The sequence below is a fragment of the Pelophylax lessonae genome, assembly GCF_965119305.1.
Source record: "Pelophylax lessonae genome assembly, chromosome: 1".
In the NCBI taxonomy this organism is placed as follows: Eukaryota; Metazoa; Chordata; class Amphibia; order Anura; family Ranidae; genus Pelophylax; species Pelophylax lessonae.
Window position 1 is genome coordinate 410,105,177 of NC_138768.1, and position 18,825 is coordinate 410,124,001.

Consider the following 18,825-nt stretch of genomic DNA (forward strand, 5'->3'; position numbering starts at 1 on the left):
GATCGTCTAGGTAACCAAGGATCGATATGCCTCTTTGGCGCAGAAGTGCCAACATTAAGGCCAACACCTTCGTGAAGACCCGCGGAGCCGTGGCGAGACCGAAAGGTAACGCCACAAACTGATAGTGGTTCTCTTCTACGGAAAAGCGTAGAAACCGCTGATGTCCTGCGAAAATGGGAATGTGAAGATATGCGTCCTTGATGTCTATGGACGCTAGGACATCCCCTGGATGCAGGAAGGCTGCTACTGTGCGAATGGACTCCATTCTGAATCTTCTTATGTTGACAAAAGAATTGAGTGCCCTTAAGTCCAGAATTGGATGCACTTTGCCCTCTTTCCTGGGTATTGTAAATAGGTTTGAATAAAACCCTTGAAACCGTTCTGTCCAAGGAACGTGGACTACCACTCCTTGTTGTAGTAAATCTGTGACTGCTCTCCGCAGATCTTCTAAACGATCCGGGGATAGTCGGATATTGGAAGGGAAGAATCGCGCCGGTGGGAGAGATCGAAACTCGATCTTGTACCCTGACCTTATGACTTCGCAAACCCATTTGTCCGGGATTCTGGAAAGCCATGGATCCGGGAACCGGCGAAGACGTCCCCCCACCCCAGTTATGGGTGGGGGCGCACCTTCAGGCTTTGGACGATTTATCTTCAGGTCTGGAGGGGGCGGGCTTTTGCTTGCCCGACCAACGTCCCCTGAAGCCTCCTGAAGGAGCTTTGGAGGACTTAATTTTTTCACCCGCGGGACGAAAAAACCTCTTGTGAGCAGAAAAAGAAGGCCCTCGTTTTTGACGAGTTCCTTTACCTTTAACATTTTTCGGTAAAAAGGTGCTTTTTCCACCCGTGAGATCCTTAATGATCTCATCTAGGTTGGCTCCAAATAGACGCTCTCCTAAAAAGGGGATATTAGCCAATGCTCTTTTGGAACCTTGGTCGGCTAACCAACCTTTTAGCCACAGTGTACGCCTGAGAACCACCGCTGAGACAGATGCTCGCGATAATAATGAAGTGGCGTCTAACGCCGCATCACACACAAACTGTAACCCCTGTATCATTTGTTCCAACAAATCTGATACCGCCTGAGGGACCTCTTCTAAGTCCCGGCGTAACCACTTGGTCCATACAGTTACAGCCTGCGAAACCAGACCAATAGCAATTATTGGTCTGAAAGCTGATCCAATAAAGGTAAACATGGTGCGAGACATAGCTTCTATCTTGCGATCCACTGGATCTTTAAAAGACGGAGCGTCTTCTAGAGGAATAACCGTGGCTTTATACAATCTAGCAATTGGTGAATCCACCACAGGTGGTTCTATCCATTTCTTAATGAGGGTTTCCTCAAACGGATAACGCCTGTTAATGCGTTTAGAAATAGTAGAAGTGCGTTTTGGCAGACTCCATTCTTCTTTGATTGGATTGCCAAAACATTTGGGCAATGGAAAAACCTTCGCCACTTTGATGCGTTTTTTAGTCCCAAAAGGGATTTCAGTTTCAGCTATTTCTGACGGAATACCCTGTAATCTTAAGGTTTCTTGAACAGATACAATGAGTGCGTTTACCAACGCTTCCTCTTTGGCTATGGCTGATGCCGAAACATCCTCCTCACTGTCTGAAGAGACAGTACACGAGACACCAATACCAGATGAAGTACCTGCAACTGCAGAAATAGGCTCAGAGTCTGAATCCGAGGTTTCAGATAATAAAGGGTTAGGCGGGGGTCGCTTACTTGCGCCCTGTCCCTGACAAGCCACTTCCACCCGGGACACAAAAGTTTCCATAATAGCTGACAATGGTTCAATCGTCAGTGGGGTGCTGGAGGATCCTGCAGACCCCTCGAGGGGATCCGGAGGAGATACATGAGTGGCAGGGTCCATGTTAATTCAGGACACCTTTGCCAGAAAACACAAAAAAAACTTTTTTTTTTTTTTTTTTTTTAAATAAAAAAATACCTCTTTTTTTTTTATGTGTCTCCCCCTAGCGCAATAGCGCCCCTCAGAGTACCTGCTTCTCGATCCCACAGAGAGAGAGAGGGACCCCCAAGGCTCACCAACCGATGCAGTGAAGTTTCCAACCAACTGCAGTCAGCGTCTGTCTTTTACAGACTGGAAGGAGCTGTTGCTTTTTCCCGGGTAGAAGGACGTGGCTCCGCCCCCCGTGTACGCCTTCCGGCGTTCCCAGCTCTCCACGAGGTAGCTGGGCTCATGAAACATGGCCGCCCCCATACAGGAGACATTAGACTCCAAAAACATGGCGGCCGGCGTGACCTGAGGACATGCATGCACCTGGTCTACGGCAAAATGGCGGCGGACCGCCGAAATCGTTTTTCCCAGCACATCCACCTGCATCTCTGCTGAGTGGCGATTTATTGATCTACAGGGGATACACTACAAATAAGGTAGGATTATATCTCCTATGTCTGCTGTAATGCTACAGTCTGCTGGGTAGAGTGTTAGCTCTCAAACCAAGTCCACTTCCCACAAACACATACTGTATTAACAAGGGGGACTTTTTAGTGTCAGATATATACTGACCATGTATGGAGGGGCCCATAATTCATACTGCCTCATAACGAGGAAAGAAAAAAGGGAACGTTTACTCACCATACCGAACCGACAGGCACCCTCTCTTCACAATACCCTCTCCACCGGGGTGGGGGGTTGTGGACCACTCCGGACGCCTCGACTCTCTGGTTCCTGGCGTCCAAGCGAAACTTTTAACTCGCAAGGTCAGTCCCTCCACTGGGACTCCGTCGCGGCCGACCCAGCGCGGAGCTCTGGTCTGCACGCGCTCGTAGGCAGAAACCGGGGTGACCACTGGATCTCAACATCCAGCCCGTCGCCCGGCCCCGCATACTTACTTGAATGTGTCGCGGCCGACCAAGCGCAATGCAATGGTCTGCGCGCGCTCGTAGGCCGGCTGGGGTGACCACTAGTGTCGCCCAGTCCGGCGTTTTTGCTTGAAGATCTCACAGGAAAAAAACACTGGAGAAAAACTACCTAAAAAATATTTTTTCTAAAGAAAAAATCTTGCCAGGACCAAAAAGATCCCAGCAAGGAACTTAGGTCCTTACTCCTGACTAGACAGAAAAAAACTGATTCCCTGTAGCAGAGAGAGGGAGGATATACCCTCAGGGACTGCCCCTAAGGTGGAGCCAGAACGTTTTGTCTTTCTGCCTAGTCCTACTCCTGCGGAGACAACATAACCCAGCTCTTGAGAATCAAGAAGACTACGTCTGTCAATGAGCGATAGAGAAAAAGTGTTTATGGTTAGTGCCTATAGTCACAGGTAATCTCATGTAAAAATCCGACATGCTGGTTGTATTTGATTTTTTTTTATAAAATTTGTGTAGCAAATTGAAATGGAAAAAAATTGAGCAGCAAACCCATGTACATATTTTCCCTAATGTAATGATTCTTTTAAATTTATGTTAAATCCCATTTTAGTATATTTGCAAATATTGATACCATTTAGATTGTAACTAACCTACACATTTTTTGGTAACCTCATATATAAAACAACACAGATACCAGAGCAGAACCAACATAGTAAACAAATCATAAGCAAAATGTGCATGGTCTACTGTACAGCTGGCAGAAATATAATATCAGTTCAATAATACTTAACCTGTTTGGTCCTTTTAGCAATAAATGTAGGACTGCTTGCAGCTCGCTTGTCTTTTGAGTTTCCATTGAATTTAAGGTACTGCTCACGAGTCCGGTCAAAGAGACCATAGTCAAGCCTTGGAAAATTTTTGTAGCTAAGGATAAAGCACAAAAAAAAATGTAAACAAAAAAAGTATTCATTAATTCACTGATAGCACTTTTAAAACATAAAATGACATATGGAATGAAATAGAATACAGAGCATTGAGAGAAAAATGTTGACAGTCCTTTATGATTATACAAAGGATATACAGTATATAACCAATCTTTAAACAGTTCATTATGCTTTATGTTATAGGCCACAGGTGTCAAACACAAGGCCCGCGGGCCGATTGCGGCCCTCCAGGCCATTTTATGTGGCCCTCGCACCTCTCCTGTAGCTGCAGGAGAGCTCCAGTCCTCCTCCAGACCTTATACTTTCTGCTTTCCTGCAATGCCTCCAGCTTCTTCCCAGCAGCACCACAAGCTAAGGGAGGTGCACTGTGATGTAAGGGAGGGTAGGGGACTCAACTTGTGATGGTAGAGAGGCTTTTGACATCTTATGTAAGGGTAGGGGATGCCCTTGACATCTAGTCTTACAGATACAACCGGCCCTTTTGAGGGCAATCATAATGCTGATGTGGCCCGCGATTAAATGAGTTTGACACCCCTGTTATAGGCAAACAAAGTAGCTATAGTTTACAAAAACTGTATTGGAATATGGAGACCAGCCAGACCCTTCATCTTCCCTGTAGTGACAAAATAAAAAGGTAAATGTATCTATGTACAGTTTTACAGATGATGGTTCTATTAATTATACTCAAGTGCTACAATGATCTGGCACATTATTGAGATTTAGCAGGGTCAAGCAGCACCTTGGCAATCAATTAGAAATAATGTTTTAGTGCCGGTTCACACTATTGCGATGCGGGAACACTACGAATCTACTGCGTGTTCCATATAGCATCCGGACCACAGGCAGTTCACACTGCCATATGTGATACGCTGGGGGTGTCAATTCAGAGTTAACGACACCCCTAGATCAGATCGCATATCGCAGTGCGATCTGACAGTTCGCACAGGAATTGGATCGCACTGGTGTGAACCACTATGCTATACGATTCTGCTGCGGACCAAAAAAAGGGTCCTGTGCGAGTTCACTGCGATTGCGGTGAAAATTCAGCCATACAAACTGTATGGCTGAATTTGCACCGCACAGACATCGCGTGTGATTTTAGGAACAGTGCGCTCCGAATCACATGCGATGTCTGTCATCGCAATAGTGTGAACCGGCACTTAGAAATAATGTTTAACTAATCTGACTGCTATAAAAATTAAACACTTCTAAGAGTTTCTAAGATTGGGGGGGGGTTTACAATTGAACATCAAAACTCCTTATTTCATTTAATAACCCTGATAAAGTAAGAAAGCTGGGATAAGAGGTACAATCTGTCAAATAGCACAAATGAACAACTTGTGACTGGAAAAACTGGACTTTAGTAAGAACTTACCGTAAAATCCTTTTCTCTTGAGTCCATCGACAGACGCAGCTCTTATACTTATCTATTGGGTTATGCTGCCCCCCCCCCCCGCAGGAGTTGTACTAAGCAGGAAAAAAAAAAACAATTCACCACGCCCACGGGACTGTCCCTGTAGGCATAACCCCACACACCCTGCTCCAGCAAAACAGTTTTGTTCCAAGCAGTGAAAGACAACACAAACACCATCCCCATATCAGAGGGGCGGGTGCTGCGTCTGTCAATGGACTCAAGAGAAAAGGATTATACTGTAAGTCCTTACAAAAATCCAGTTTTCTCTATTGTCCATTGACAGACGCAGCAGCTCTTATACTTGTTACCCATTGGGAAGTCCCAAAGCAGTGTAGGCATGAGGAGTGGGGAGAACGCAAACAGATAGTAAACGTAAACTCCAAAGGCCAGCAGATAGCAGAGGGCGCAGGGATATGCCCACAAAGACCCCAGTACTTTACCACCTTCAGAGAAAACCTCCTGAATCAGACTATGCAGCAAGAACGTGAGGGTCACAAAATATGACATCAGCTTGGTATGTGAAAGGTCACGCTACCTGTGTAGCTCCATTGAGCTACACAAAAATGGCTGCCAATGCAAATTAATGGGAAGCACAGGGAAAATGGCTGCCCCAAAAAAGTCAATGGGAAAAAATATATTACATTGCCCACACTAAAGATGGAGGTGCCCACGGTGTGCCATGCGGTCAGGGACCCCAATTATGAAGGCCTCAAGGGATCTACAACCAGACCCAGCAGAAAAAGGTACTATTTCCCCCCCCAGGACGCCAGGCGCCCCAGCTACAGCGCCCCCCCAGGGGGCAGGAGAGGAAGACAGGGCACAAGGCCAGGTAACCTGACAGGCCAGGGGGATATTTACCCTGGAGCAGGGTGTGTGGGGTTATGCCTATAGGGACAGTCAGCCCCGTGGGTGTTGTGAATTGTTTTTTTTTTTCTGAATAAGTACTACTCCTACAGGGGGCAGCATAACCTAATGGAGAAGAAGTATAAGCGCTGCGTCTGTCAATGGACGATAGAGAAACATGATCTTTCAGCTACCAAAGCTCTCTACCTGTTAAAAGCACCTGGCTGTTGGTCGTTTCTAGATGGATCTCATGGATAACACTATTCCTCTTCCCCCCTATCCCCCCCCCCCCATTTCAACTTCAATGTCATAATACCAGTATTCTAGTTGTATTGTTCAGCCAGTAAGAGTCATAGTTCCTATACTTGGTTATCCTTCCATTACATAGTTGACGTTCTCCTCACGTCCCATGCGAGAGTGTCAATCTCTTTCCTCATTCTTACTCCCTCCAAGCCTTCCCCCCCTCTCCCAGTGTCATTTACATTAAGTTCACTATTACCTTTGTATACAATATTTGTGATACTGTTAGTATAAAATGCTAGCACACTTTGAAAGTTTACATGATTTTTTGCTGTTTTACGAAATGTGCTATTTTGTTGCATTACAGACCTTGTAACGGTTTCATATGTTTAATAAAAATATATTTAAAAAAAAAAAAAAAAGCACCTGGCCTAGATATCTTTTCTGGCCAATATTACAAGCAGTAGATTGAATTCTTAGCGCCTCCCCCTACACAAAAACACACTTATTAATGTTAATCTCATTTGTGTTTACAGCTGCATGAATTACTATAGCTAGATCCTGGAAGTTTCCTACTATTCTGTTTGATTTGGTCAAGACTAAATTGTCCTGGATTATGATTAATAAAAAAAAAAAAAACTTTCTAGTTACATGATACCCCACTGTCTATCAAAAAATATAAAAATGAATTCTTAAAACATCTTTTAAATGCAGTGAAGGCCTGTATCCCTTAAAATGATTGCTTATTTTTTCCTCTGTTTTTGTGTTTGGTTAACGGTATATACTCTACATGTTATGCCCCACAAGGCACACTGTTAAGGCTCCTGGGGTAAACAAATTTGTAAGGAAGCACTCCCCTTTAAGGGGAATGCCTCACCACCTTGACCCAGTTCCCATTTTTTCTAATACATAACCAGGGTGCCTCTGTGGAGACCAAGCCTCCAAATAAAATTGAACTGTTTTGGAAGGTACCAACACCAGGTAATCCCTAACCTGAACAGGATTGGTGGCAAGGACTGTGAGAAGACAGGTATGTTTTGTTTATATGGCAGTGGGCCTTTGTACAGGTAAAAGAAGCAACAGAGCTTTTGTAATCCTTTATGTACATGTAACCGACTTGATTTTGTGGGAGTTTTTTCTCCCTTTGTACTTATTGCATTGAATAAAATTAATGAAAACATGATTGTTTTCTCAGTGCTTTATGGTTTATTACCTGTATTTTGGAGCAGGATCCGGCCCATCTTCTGGAAGAGGCTCAGGTGGCATTATAAAAACTGTGTGTTCACTCTTCTGAGACTCATCTAGCTCTATCAGACGAGTATCCTCAGGAGATTCCTGATCTACCTGCCATTTAGATGAATACACCGATTAACAGTAACCAAAAAGAAAACTGTGCAAGGCACACAAGCAGGAGAGACACTGAAGCTGAACAATGGCGAATGGGGAGGTATTCACTGTTTGAAGGATTCCATACCTTGTCTCCTTTTTCATTGCTCTTCTCCGGGAACAGCTACATAAATTAAAACAAAGGTTAAGGTACATACAAATACATAGACACAGAAATATATTTAATAGTAGCGGATACTGCTGGTTTTATCACACATTTTCTGTTATTCTGGTCTGTGCCTTGCTTCAAAAAGTTATGCTACAATGTTAGTATAAAAATCTCTGGCTGTAAAGGTCACTTTCAAATGAAAATTAGAAACAGAAATGCCCTTGATGTAAGCAACAAAGTTCTCATTTCAATCTGCTGAAATTGGATTAGAATGATAGACTATGCAAAGATGTAGTACTAAAATGGCCAAACGAGAGACTGTATATAGGCAGTACAATCCACATCAGCAAAAGCTTGGTGATTAGGGAGTAATTAAATAAAGGACTTCCCAGATTTAGCAAGGCAGCCATGGAAATCTAGGCGTTTGCAAGGCCATGGCGATGTCATATGAAATGAGAGAGTTAACTGAGTAAAAAGGTATGAGCCAAGGACAGTGGGAAACCTCTTATCTGGAAAAACTATGAATTCTAAAGACAAGTAGGGACAGTTGAGTTGAAACCCCTTCACTGGAAGAATTCTGACTAGCCTTCAGTTTTGTAAAAGCAAAATTTAACAAAAGACATATCTTAAAACGTATCTAAACGAAAATTTAATATATTGCAGCGTACCAATCCTTGAATGTGGTGATTGCATTGGTTAGATTTTTCCCCCCCCTTTTCCCCCCCCCCCTTTTTGTGATCTGGCCAGTAAAGCCAAGTACACACTATCAGTTTTTTTTTTATTCAACCCAGTGGGTTAAATAAAAAAAAATAAAAAAAAAACTGACAGCTTAGGTCAGAGCCGCTGTACTAACAATCCAATGTTAGTACAGCGATCTCCCCTGCTGTTCTACTGGGCTCCAGCCGGGACACTTTGGTCAGCTGGGACACTTCGGTCAGCGCTCTCAGCCACTGGCTGAGAGCGCTGATCAGGAGCAGGTCAGCTGCTGGTTTTTCAGAATGCTCGTTAGACAGAAGCCAGACCGGCTGCCACACACAAGGGCCGAATGTCAGCTGGTTTTTATTGAACCGGCCGATGTCTCCCAGAATTCAGCCTGTGTGTACTAAGCTTAACACACATCCTATCTTAGGATTTTTTCACTCTATAGAGGAGCAACAGAGACAGCAGAATTCTCAACCTATCAGTAGTGTGGTTAGAAGCACTAGCAAACTTGGACAGACTTGATAACAAACTAAAGCTGGATACACACTATGCAATTTTCTTTAAACCTTTTCCTTTAGACTTACCAAAACCATATAATATGAGGTCAGACCTAAACACTTTCAATTTGTATGCAATGAGTTAGGCCCTTGCACTACATAGTTGAAGGTAAATCTAAAGAAAATCTAACAACAAAAGTTGTATAGTGTGTATCCAGCTTTAGGCTTCACTCCAGCCAACACTTCTTAGGCAGTTCCAGCTTTTTTTCCCCCCTTTCGGATAAAGGTTTTACATACTTGTAATTGCCCCTGTGAGTGTTAAATGGTTTGTCTCAACCCTCTAACTGCCACTTTTGTAGAACGGCTTGGTCTGTGAAAGGAAGAGAAGCATTAACCAAATTACTGGCAATATCACCAGGTGAAAAAGGGGAAAAAGCCTATAAATGTTCCCTCCCCCATCCTCTTACCTATCCTGCTCAACCTAAATAAAAAAGATCTGCATACTTGCCTATTTTTAATCCACTCCGGTCATGTGATTCTGTGGCTCTGGCTCAGGAAGTGCTCAACAGCTGGAAATTTCTAGGAGCTGCGTAGTCACTGACAGACTCATGACCCTGCAGTTGCCTGTGACAGAGGGGAGCTGGAGCAGCAGGATTACGTGACTGGACCAGAGCAGATTAAAAATAGGTAACTATACAGATTTATTTTTATTTTGTTTATAAAGAGCTTAGATCAAATAAGTGAGAGGAAACATGCTTTAATAGATGTAGTTAGGCTTTACTTACACTTTAAGGACTTGTAATCTGCAAAATATTAAATTTTTGCTTTAAAATAGGCACCCTAAAATAAAAAAAAATTTTCTCTTTACCTTATCAATGCAGTCATCAAAGAACGCCAGACTGGTGTCCTTGTCACTGACAAAACTGCACTCTTCGATAAAGCGAATAAAGATCTGAGTTTTTGTTAACTGTGTGTAGAACTTCATGTGAGCTCGATCCCTACTTTTCAAAAACCCTGTAATGGCAACGAAAACTTGCATTAAAGCAGAACTTCACAAAGTAACATTAAAAACAGGTGAGGTGTACTGTAAAAATGTAACATCAGTGCCCCCTCCCTCCATTTAGCTAAAGGTAGCAACAGTTTATTTAGATCTTTTTGGTAGAGTTGGCTGTAGGTTGCATTGTTCTTTTTTGCAATTTTGTTAAAAGTGATAACATTTGTCAGAAAACTTCTACTATATGGCCAGGACAAGGTTGGAAAGGGCCTGGTTGGGAGATTCCATAGCAATGGCTTTGCAGCTTTCACAGGGCAGCAAACTTAAGATGTCCAAGGAGCGAGGACATGCGAGTATAAAGCCTGGTATGCAATAATCGGATTTTTGTAAGATCTTACCGTAAAATCCTTTTCTCTTAAGCTCATTGACAGACGTAGTCTTCTTGATTCTCAAGAGCTGGGTTATGTTGTCTCCGCAGGAGTAGGACTAGGCAGAAAGACAAAACGTTCTGGCTCCACCTTAGGGGCAGTCCCTGAGGGTATATCCTCCCTCTCTCTGCTACAGGGAATCAGTTCTGTTCTAAAGCAGTAACAGAGAATTTAACCCAACCCAACTCAATGATAGAGGGGCGGGTACTACGTCTGTCAATGAGCTTAAGAGAAAAGGATTTTACGGTAAGATCTTACAAAAATCCGATTTTCTCTATCGCTCATTGACAGACGTAGTCTTCTTGATTCTCAAGAGCTGGGACATCCAGAAGCAGTGCCACATATGAGGGGTGGGATTGACAAAAATCAAAATCCAATCTAGAAGGCCCAACCGGTGCCAAACTAGAAGTTTTAAAGGCTCATTATAAACAAAGAATGAGACTCAAAAGAAAAATTTCCAACGGAAAAAAACCCTCGAGGCAGACCACTGGTCTCCTCAAATGGCGGCCTGCAAAACCTTGCGGCCAAACACGGCATCAGATGATGCCATTACATCAACTTTATAATGTTTTGTAAAGGTATGCACCGAGGACCAGGTGGCCGCCTTGCACACCTGGACCACTGACGCCTGATGGCGAAAGGCCCATGACGCACTAAGCGCCCGAGTGGAGTGCGCCTTAACAGGGAACGGGGGCTCCCGACCCTTAATAGAATAAGCCTATACCACCGTCTGTCTGATCCATTTGGAAATGGTCGCGGCAGATGCAGGCAACCCCTTTTTGGGTCCATCCGGGATCACAAAAAGTGAATCCGTCTTGCGAAACGAGTCTGTCGTTTTTAAGTATACCCTGATCGCCCGGACCACATCCAAGGAGTGTAAAGCAAACTCCCGAGGATGACTGGGCTTAGGACACAGGGAAGGTAATACAATTTCTTCATTCAGATGAAATTCTGAAACCACTTTTGGTAGGAAGGATGGATTCGGACGAAGAACCACCTTATCTCTATGAACCACCAGATATGGGGAACGACAAGATAATGCGGCCAGTTCTGACACCCTGCGTGCAGAAGTAATAGCCACCAAGAAGGCCACCTTCTGGGACAACGTAGGTAGAGGAATCTCCCTAATATCTTCAAAGGGAGGTTTCTGAAGAACCGACAATACTAAATTAAGATCCCAGGGTGGTAACGGCGCGCGCACTGGCGGAGCCAGATGTCGCACCCCCTGGATGAAATTCCGCACCAAGGAATGAGTAGCCAAAGGCTTCTGAAAGAAGATAGCTAAAGCTGAGACCTGACCCTTGATAGTGCTCAAGGCCAGTTTCTGCTCAACCCCTTGTTGCAGAAAAGCTAATATTCGACTAACCGGATAAGACCGTGGACGGAACCCCAAAGGTTCACACCATGCAATGTAGGACTTCCATGTGCGATGATAAATCTTTCTGGAAGTCGCTTTCCTTGCTTCAACTAGAGTAGGAATAACTGAAGCTGACAATCCCTTGTCCTTCAGCACCTGGGTCTCAATAGCCAGGCCGTTAAAGCCAGCGATCTTAAAGCAGGATGGAAGATCAGTCCCTGAGACAGTAGGTCCTCCCTGAGAGGAAGTCTCCACGGGACGTCCGCCACCAGTCTGACCACGTCGGCGTACCAAGCTCGACGAGGCCAGTCCGGAGCTACCAGAATTACTGGAATTCCTTCCTCCTCTATCCTGCGAAGAAGTCTTGGCAGTAACGCGAGAGGAGGGAAGGCATACATTAGCTGGTATTGCCCCCACGGGGCGATCAGTGCGTCTGCGGTCTCTGCTAGAGGATCGCGGGAGCGAGCCACGAATCTCTGTACTTTCCTGTTGAATCGTGATGCCAACAGATCCACATCCGGGGTGCCCCACCGTAGGCACAACTGGTGGAAAACGTCTGGATGGAGGGACCATTCCCCCTGATCCAGAGTCTGACGGCTGAGATAATCTGCCTGCCAATTCTCCACCCCCGGAATGAACACCGCAGAGATAGCTGGAACAAATCGTTCCGCCCAGCGAAGAATGCAAGCCACTTCTTTGGCCGCTCGGACACTCTTGGTGCCCCCCTGGTGATTGACATAAGCCACGGCCGTGGCATTGTCCGACTGGATCCGAACCGGGCTGCCCTGGAGCTGCTCGGTCCAGTGAATCAGACAAAGTCTGATCGCTCTCAGTTCCAATACATTTATCGGCAACCTGGATTCTTCCGGGGACCAAAGTCCCTGGACAGATAACTGACCGAGAATTCCTCCCCATCCGGATATACTGGCATCCGTGGTCACTATCGTCCAATATATTGGCAGAAATGACTTTCCCTGGCTGAGCATCGGAGACCGAAGCCACCAGACCAGAGACTCTCTGGTCTGTTTGCTCAATCGGATCTGATTGTCCAGGGATTCCGGATTCCGATTCCATCTGAGAAGAATCTCTTGCTGAAGAATTCGGGTATGGGACTGGGCAAATGGGACTGCTTCGAAGGAAGCCACCATCAACCCCAGAACCCTCATGCAAGTCCGAAGGGAAGACCAGCTGTTGGATAGTAACAACTGGACTGCTGATTGAATCTTTCGGAGTTTCCCTACCGGAAGGAAAACTCTTGTCCTGACTGTGTCTAGAATTAGACCCAGATATTCGAGCCTCTGGGTGGGAACCAGAAATGACTTTTGCTGGTTCACCAGCCACCCGAATTCCTGTAAAGAAATCATAGTAATTTCTATGTTTTGTAGCAAGGTCTGAGGAGACTCTGCATGAAGCAGAAGATCGTCTAGGTAACCAAGAATCGATATGCCTCTTTGGCGCAGTAGTGCCAACATTGGGGCCAACACCTTCGTGAAGACCCGAGGAGCCGTGGCGAGACCGAAAGGTAACGCCACAAACTGATAGTGGTTCTCTTCTACGGAAAAGCGTAGAAACCGCTGATGTCCTGCGAAAATGGGAATGTGAAGATATGCGTCCTTGATGTCTATGGACGCTAGGACATCCCCTGGATGCAGGAAGGCTGCTACTGTGCGAATGGACTCCATTCTGAATTTTCTTATGTTGACAAAAGAATTGAGTGCCCTTAAGTCCAGAATTGGACGCACTTTGCCCTCTTTCCTGGGTATTGTAAATAGGTTTGAATAAAACCCCTGAAAACGTTCTGTCTGAGGAACGTGGACTACCACTCCTTGTTGTAGTAAATCCGTGACTGTTCTCCGCAGATCTTCTAAACGATCCGGGGATAGTCGAATATTGGAAGGGAAGAATCGCGCTGGTGGGAGAGATCGAAACTCGATCTTGTACCCTGACCTTATGACTTCGCAAACCCACTTGTCCGGGATTCTGGAAAGCCATGGATCCGGGAACCGGCGAAGACGTCCCCCCACCCCAGTTATGGGTGGGGGCGCACCTTCAGGCTTTGGACGATTTATCTTCAGGTCTGGAGGGGGCGGGCTTTTGCTTGCCCGACCAACGACCCCTGAAGCCTCCTGAAGGAGCTTTGGAGGACTTAATTTTTTCACCCGCGGGACGAAAAAACCTCTTGTGAGCAGAAAAAGAAGGCCCTCGTCTTTGACGAGTTCCTTTACCTTTAAAATTTTGCGGTAAAAAGGTGCTCTTTCCACCCGTGAGATCCTTAATGATCTCATCTAAGTTGGCTCCAAATAGACGCTCTCCTAAAAAGGGGATATTAGCCAATGCTTTTTTGGAACCTTGGTCGGCTAACCAACCTTTTAGCCACAGTGTACGCCTGAGAACCACTGCTGAGACTGATGCTCGCGCCAATAATGGAGTGGCGTCTAACGCCGCATCACACACAAACTGTAACCCCTGTATCATTTGTTCCAACAAATCTGATACCGCCTGAGGGACCTCTTCTAAGTCCCGGCGTAACCACTTGGTCCATTCAGTTACAGCCTGCGAAACCTGACCAATAGCTATTATAGGTCTGAAAGCTGATCCAATCAAGGAAAACATGGTGCGAGACATAGCTTCTATCTTGCGATCCACTGGATCTTTAAAAGACGGAGCGTCTTCTAGAGGAATAACCGTGGCTTTATTCAATCTAGCAATTGGTGAATCCACCACAGGTGGTTCTGTCCATTTCTTAATGAGGGTTTCCTCAAACGGATAACGCCTGTTAATGCGTTTAGAAATAGTAAAAGTGCGTTTTGGCAGACTCCATTCTTCTTTGATTGGATTGCCAAAACATTTGGGCAATGGAAAAACCTTCGCCACTTTGATGCGTTTTTTAGTCCCAAAAGGGATTTCAGTTTCAGCTATTTCCGACGGAATACCCTGTAATCTTAAGGTTTCTTGAACAGATACAATGAGTGCGTTTACCAACGCTTCCTCTTTGGCTATGGCTGATGCCGAAACATCCTCCTCACTGTCTGAAGAGACAGTACACGAGACACCAATCCCAGATGAGGTGCCTGCAACTGCAGAAATAGGCTCAGAGTCTGAATCCGAGGTTTCAGATAATAAGGGGTTAGGCGGGGGTCGCTTTCTTGCGCCCTGTCCCTGACAAGCCACTTCCACCCGGGACACAAAAGTTTCCATAATAGCTGACAATGATTCAATTGTCAGTGGGGTGCTGGAGGATCCTGCAGACCCCTCGAGGGGATCCGGAGGAGATACATGAGTGGCAGGGTCCATGTTAATTCAGGACACCTTTGCCAGAAAAAACAAAAAAACCTTACTTTTTTTTTTTATGTGTCTCCCCCTAGCGCAATAGCGCCCCTCAGAGTACCTGCTTCTCGATCCCCACAGAGAGAGAGAGGGACCCCCAAGGCTCACCAACCGATGCAGTGAAGTTTCCAACCAACTGCAGTCAGCGTCTGTCTTTTACAGACTGGAAGGAGCTGTTGCTTTTTCCCGGGTAGAAGGACGTGGCTCCGCCCCCTGTGTACGCCTTCCGGCGTTCCCAGCTCTCCACGAGGTAGCTGGGCTCATGAAACATGGCCGCCCCCATACAAGAGACATAAGACTCCAAAAACATGGCGGCCGGCGTGACCTGAGGACATACATGCACCTGGTCTACGGCAAAATGGCGGCGGACCGCCGAAATCGTTTTTCCCAGCACATCCACCTGCATCTCTGCTAAGTGGCGATATATTGATCTACAGGAGATACACTACAAATAAGGTAGGATTATACCTCCTATGTCTGCTGTAATGTTACAGTCTGCTGGGTAGAGTGTTAGCTCTCAAACCAAGTCCACTTCCCACAAACACATACTGTATTTACAAGGGGGACTTTTTAGTGTCAGATATATACTGACCATGTATGGAGGGGCCCATAATTCATACTGCCTCATAATGAGGAAAGAAAAAAGGGAACGTTTACTCACCATACCAAACCGACAGGCACCCTCTCTTCACAATACCCTCTCCACCGGGGTGGGGGGTTGTGGACCACTCCGGACGCCTCGACTCTCTGGTTCCTGGCGTCCAAGCGAGACTTTTAACTCGCAAGGTCAGTCCCTCCACTGGGACTCCGTCGCGGCCGACCCAGCGCGGAGCTCTGGTCTGCACGCGCTCGTAGGCAGAAACCGGGGTGACCACTGGATCTCAACATCCAGCCCGTCGCCCAGCCCCGCATACTTACTTGAATGTGTCGCGGTCGACCAAGCGCAATGCAATGGTCTGCGCGCGCTCGTAGGCCGGCTGGGGTGACCACAAGTGTCGCCCAGTCCGGCGTTTTTCCTTGAAGATCTCACAGGAAAAAAACACTGGAGAAAAACTACCTAAAAAATGTTTTTTCTAAAGAAAAAAATCTTGCCAGGACCAAAAGATCCCAGCAAGGAACTTAGGTCCTTACTCCTGACTAGACAGAAAAAAACTGATTCCCTGTAGCAGAGAGAGGGAGGATATACCCTCAGGGACTGCCCCTAAGGTGGAGCCAGAACGTTTTGTCTTTCTGCCTAGTCCTACTCCTGCGGAGACAACATAACCCAGCTCTTGAGAATCAAGAAGACTACGTCTGTCAATGAGCGATAGAGAAAATACGCTTATTGTGATTTTTTTTTTTAACAAAAATATGTAGCAGAAAACAAATTGGCCTAAAATACTAAAAAAAATTAGATTTTTAAATTTTTTTGGGGAATGTTACATATCAGAATGTAAAAAATTGTTTTTTTTTTTTTTTTTCTAAAGTGTCGCTCTTTTTTTCAAAGAATAAAAAAATCGCACAGGTGATCAAATACCATCAAAAGAAAGCTCTATTAGTGGGGAAAAAAAAGGACATAAATTTAATTTGGGTACAGCGTCGCATGACCACGCAATTGTCCGTTAAAGTAACGCAGTACCGAATCGCAAAATATAGCCTGGTCAGGAATGGGGTAAAATCTTTCGGTCTTAAAGCGGTTAAAAATACACTCATTGAGGATTTTTTTTGTCAAAGACATGTAGCTAAATACAGTTTGGCCTAAATATAAGACAAAAATTTAATATATTGGATTGTTTTTTAACTGTCAAAGTAGAAAATGTCAATTTTTTTGCAAAATTTTCGCTCTTTTTTTATTAATATCGCAAAAAATGAAAAGCGCAGAGGTGATCAAATACCACCAAAAGGAAGCTCTGTTTGTTGTTTGTGGGGAAAAAACAACGTAAATTTCGTTTGGGTACGGCGTTGCATGACCGCGCAATTGTCAGTTAAAATCGCACAGTGCCAAGTTGCAAAAAGTGGCCTGGACGTAAAGCAGGAAAATCCTCCGGTGGTAAAGTGGTTAAGAAGTATACCTCCTTCATGTCTCAAAACAAAATAAAAACTTTTTTATATGCAGTCAGAGATTCACATTTTACAGTCAATTATACAGTATGTACTATACATAAAATTAAATAAAAAAGAGAAATATATCCAACACGCAAAAATAGTAAACAAAATCTTGATGTTAAACGTTTATAGAAAACCTTGTAAAAGGTCTAAACGAAAATTTACCTTGGTGGTCAAAAAGGGAGTTTGCTGCAGTGGCCTTCTTAGAAGGTGCTTCAGTTATGGGCTTTAAGTAAGACCTGTAGCCCTTTAGTATGGATGCCATGAAGCGCAGAAATGCTTCTTGAATTTCCAGCTCCAGCTCTTTCATTTTCTTTTGCCAGGTGAAGTCAGCTTCAATGGGAGCCATCTCCACTGCACTCTGTTCTTGGTTTTGTCTGTGAACTTAACAGAAGGAAAAATCTGAATACCTTCTATTCAGTAAGATATTTCTATACCCTAAAGCTTATTCAAGCAATATGAAAAAATGGGAAAAATGGGATTTCTGACTTACCGTAAAATCCATTTCTCTGATGAGGGACACAGCTTCTGTCATTCTTGAGCATTGGATTATACTGCCCCCTACAGGAGTAGGACACTAGGCAGAAAAAAAATCTGGCTACACCCATAGACAGTCTCAGGGGGTATACTCTCTCCTGACACTGCTTGTAACAAAACCAAGTGACTACAGCAGAGAGAGGATAACCTCATAGAGGGGTGGTGTGATGCTGTGTCCGTCAATGGAAGGAACCTTAGGAAGGAATGACTGACAGGGGCGAAGCACCACCTTATCCTTGTTAACCAGCAAATAAGGTGAACGACAGGATAACGTTGCCAGTTCCGACACCCTGCGCACACAAGTGATAGCCACTAAGAAGGCCACCTTCTGGGACAGCAGAAGCAGGGGAATCTCCTTATTTTCAATGGGAGGCTCCTGTAGAGCTGAAAGTACCAAATTAAGATCCCAGGGCGGCAACAGGGCCCGCACTGGAGGAACCAAATGTCGGACACCCTGGAGAAAGGCACACACCAGGGAATGTGTGGCCAAAGTTCCTTGAAAGACGATCACCAAAGCTGACAGCTGGCACTCCAGGCCAATTTCTGTTCAACCCCCTGTTGAAAGAAGGTTAGGATCCGAGCCACCGAAAAGGAGCGAGGATGAACCCAGAGTCTTACACCACGCAACGTACGTCTTCCACGTATGATGGTAGATCTTCCTAGAAGTAGATTTCCTAGCCTTTAACAACTTGGGAATCTCCGACTCAGACAAACCTCTATCCTTTAGCATCTGGCCTTCAACAGCCAAGCTGCCAAGGCCAGCGACTGTAAAGCAGGATGGAAGATCAGTCCTTGGGACAGCAGATTTTCCCCCGAGAGGAAGCTTTCAAGGAACATCGGCGACCAGCCGCACTAGATCCACGTACCAGGCCCCGCGAGGCCAGTCCGGAGCCACTAAGATGACCGGAATCCCTTTCTGCTTTAATCCTCCGTAAAAGTCTGGGCAGAAGCTTGAGAGGACGGAAGGCGTAGATCGGACGATACTGACCCCACGGGGTCACCAGCACGTCTGTGGCATCTGCCAGAGGATCCCTTGACCGAGCCACAAACCTCTGTACTTTTCTGTTGAGCCGAGATGCCAACAGATCCATCTCAGGGGTGCCCCATCAGAGGCACAGCTGATGAA

At 45.3% G+C, this 18,825-nt stretch overlaps 1 protein-coding gene across 1 annotated transcript in view; it reads right to left on the reverse strand.

Annotated features, from left to right (window-relative positions):
• The window catches only part of DENND4C (DENN domain containing 4C), a 274,603-nt gene that overhangs the window by 132,724 nt on the left and 123,054 nt on the right, over positions 1 to 18,825 (reverse strand). Inside the window, exons 12-16 of the mRNA XM_082257942.1 lie at positions 17,328 to 17,546; positions 9,840 to 9,985; positions 7,752 to 7,787; positions 7,491 to 7,621; positions 3,628 to 3,760 (exon numbers count right to left, since the gene is read on the reverse strand). Of these exons, the coding sequence (XP_082114068.1) occupies positions 3,628 to 3,760; positions 7,491 to 7,621; positions 7,752 to 7,787; positions 9,840 to 9,985; positions 17,328 to 17,546 (665 nt within the window). The remainder of the gene's footprint in view (positions 1 to 3,627; positions 3,761 to 7,490; positions 7,622 to 7,751; positions 7,788 to 9,839; positions 9,986 to 17,327; positions 17,547 to 18,825) is intronic.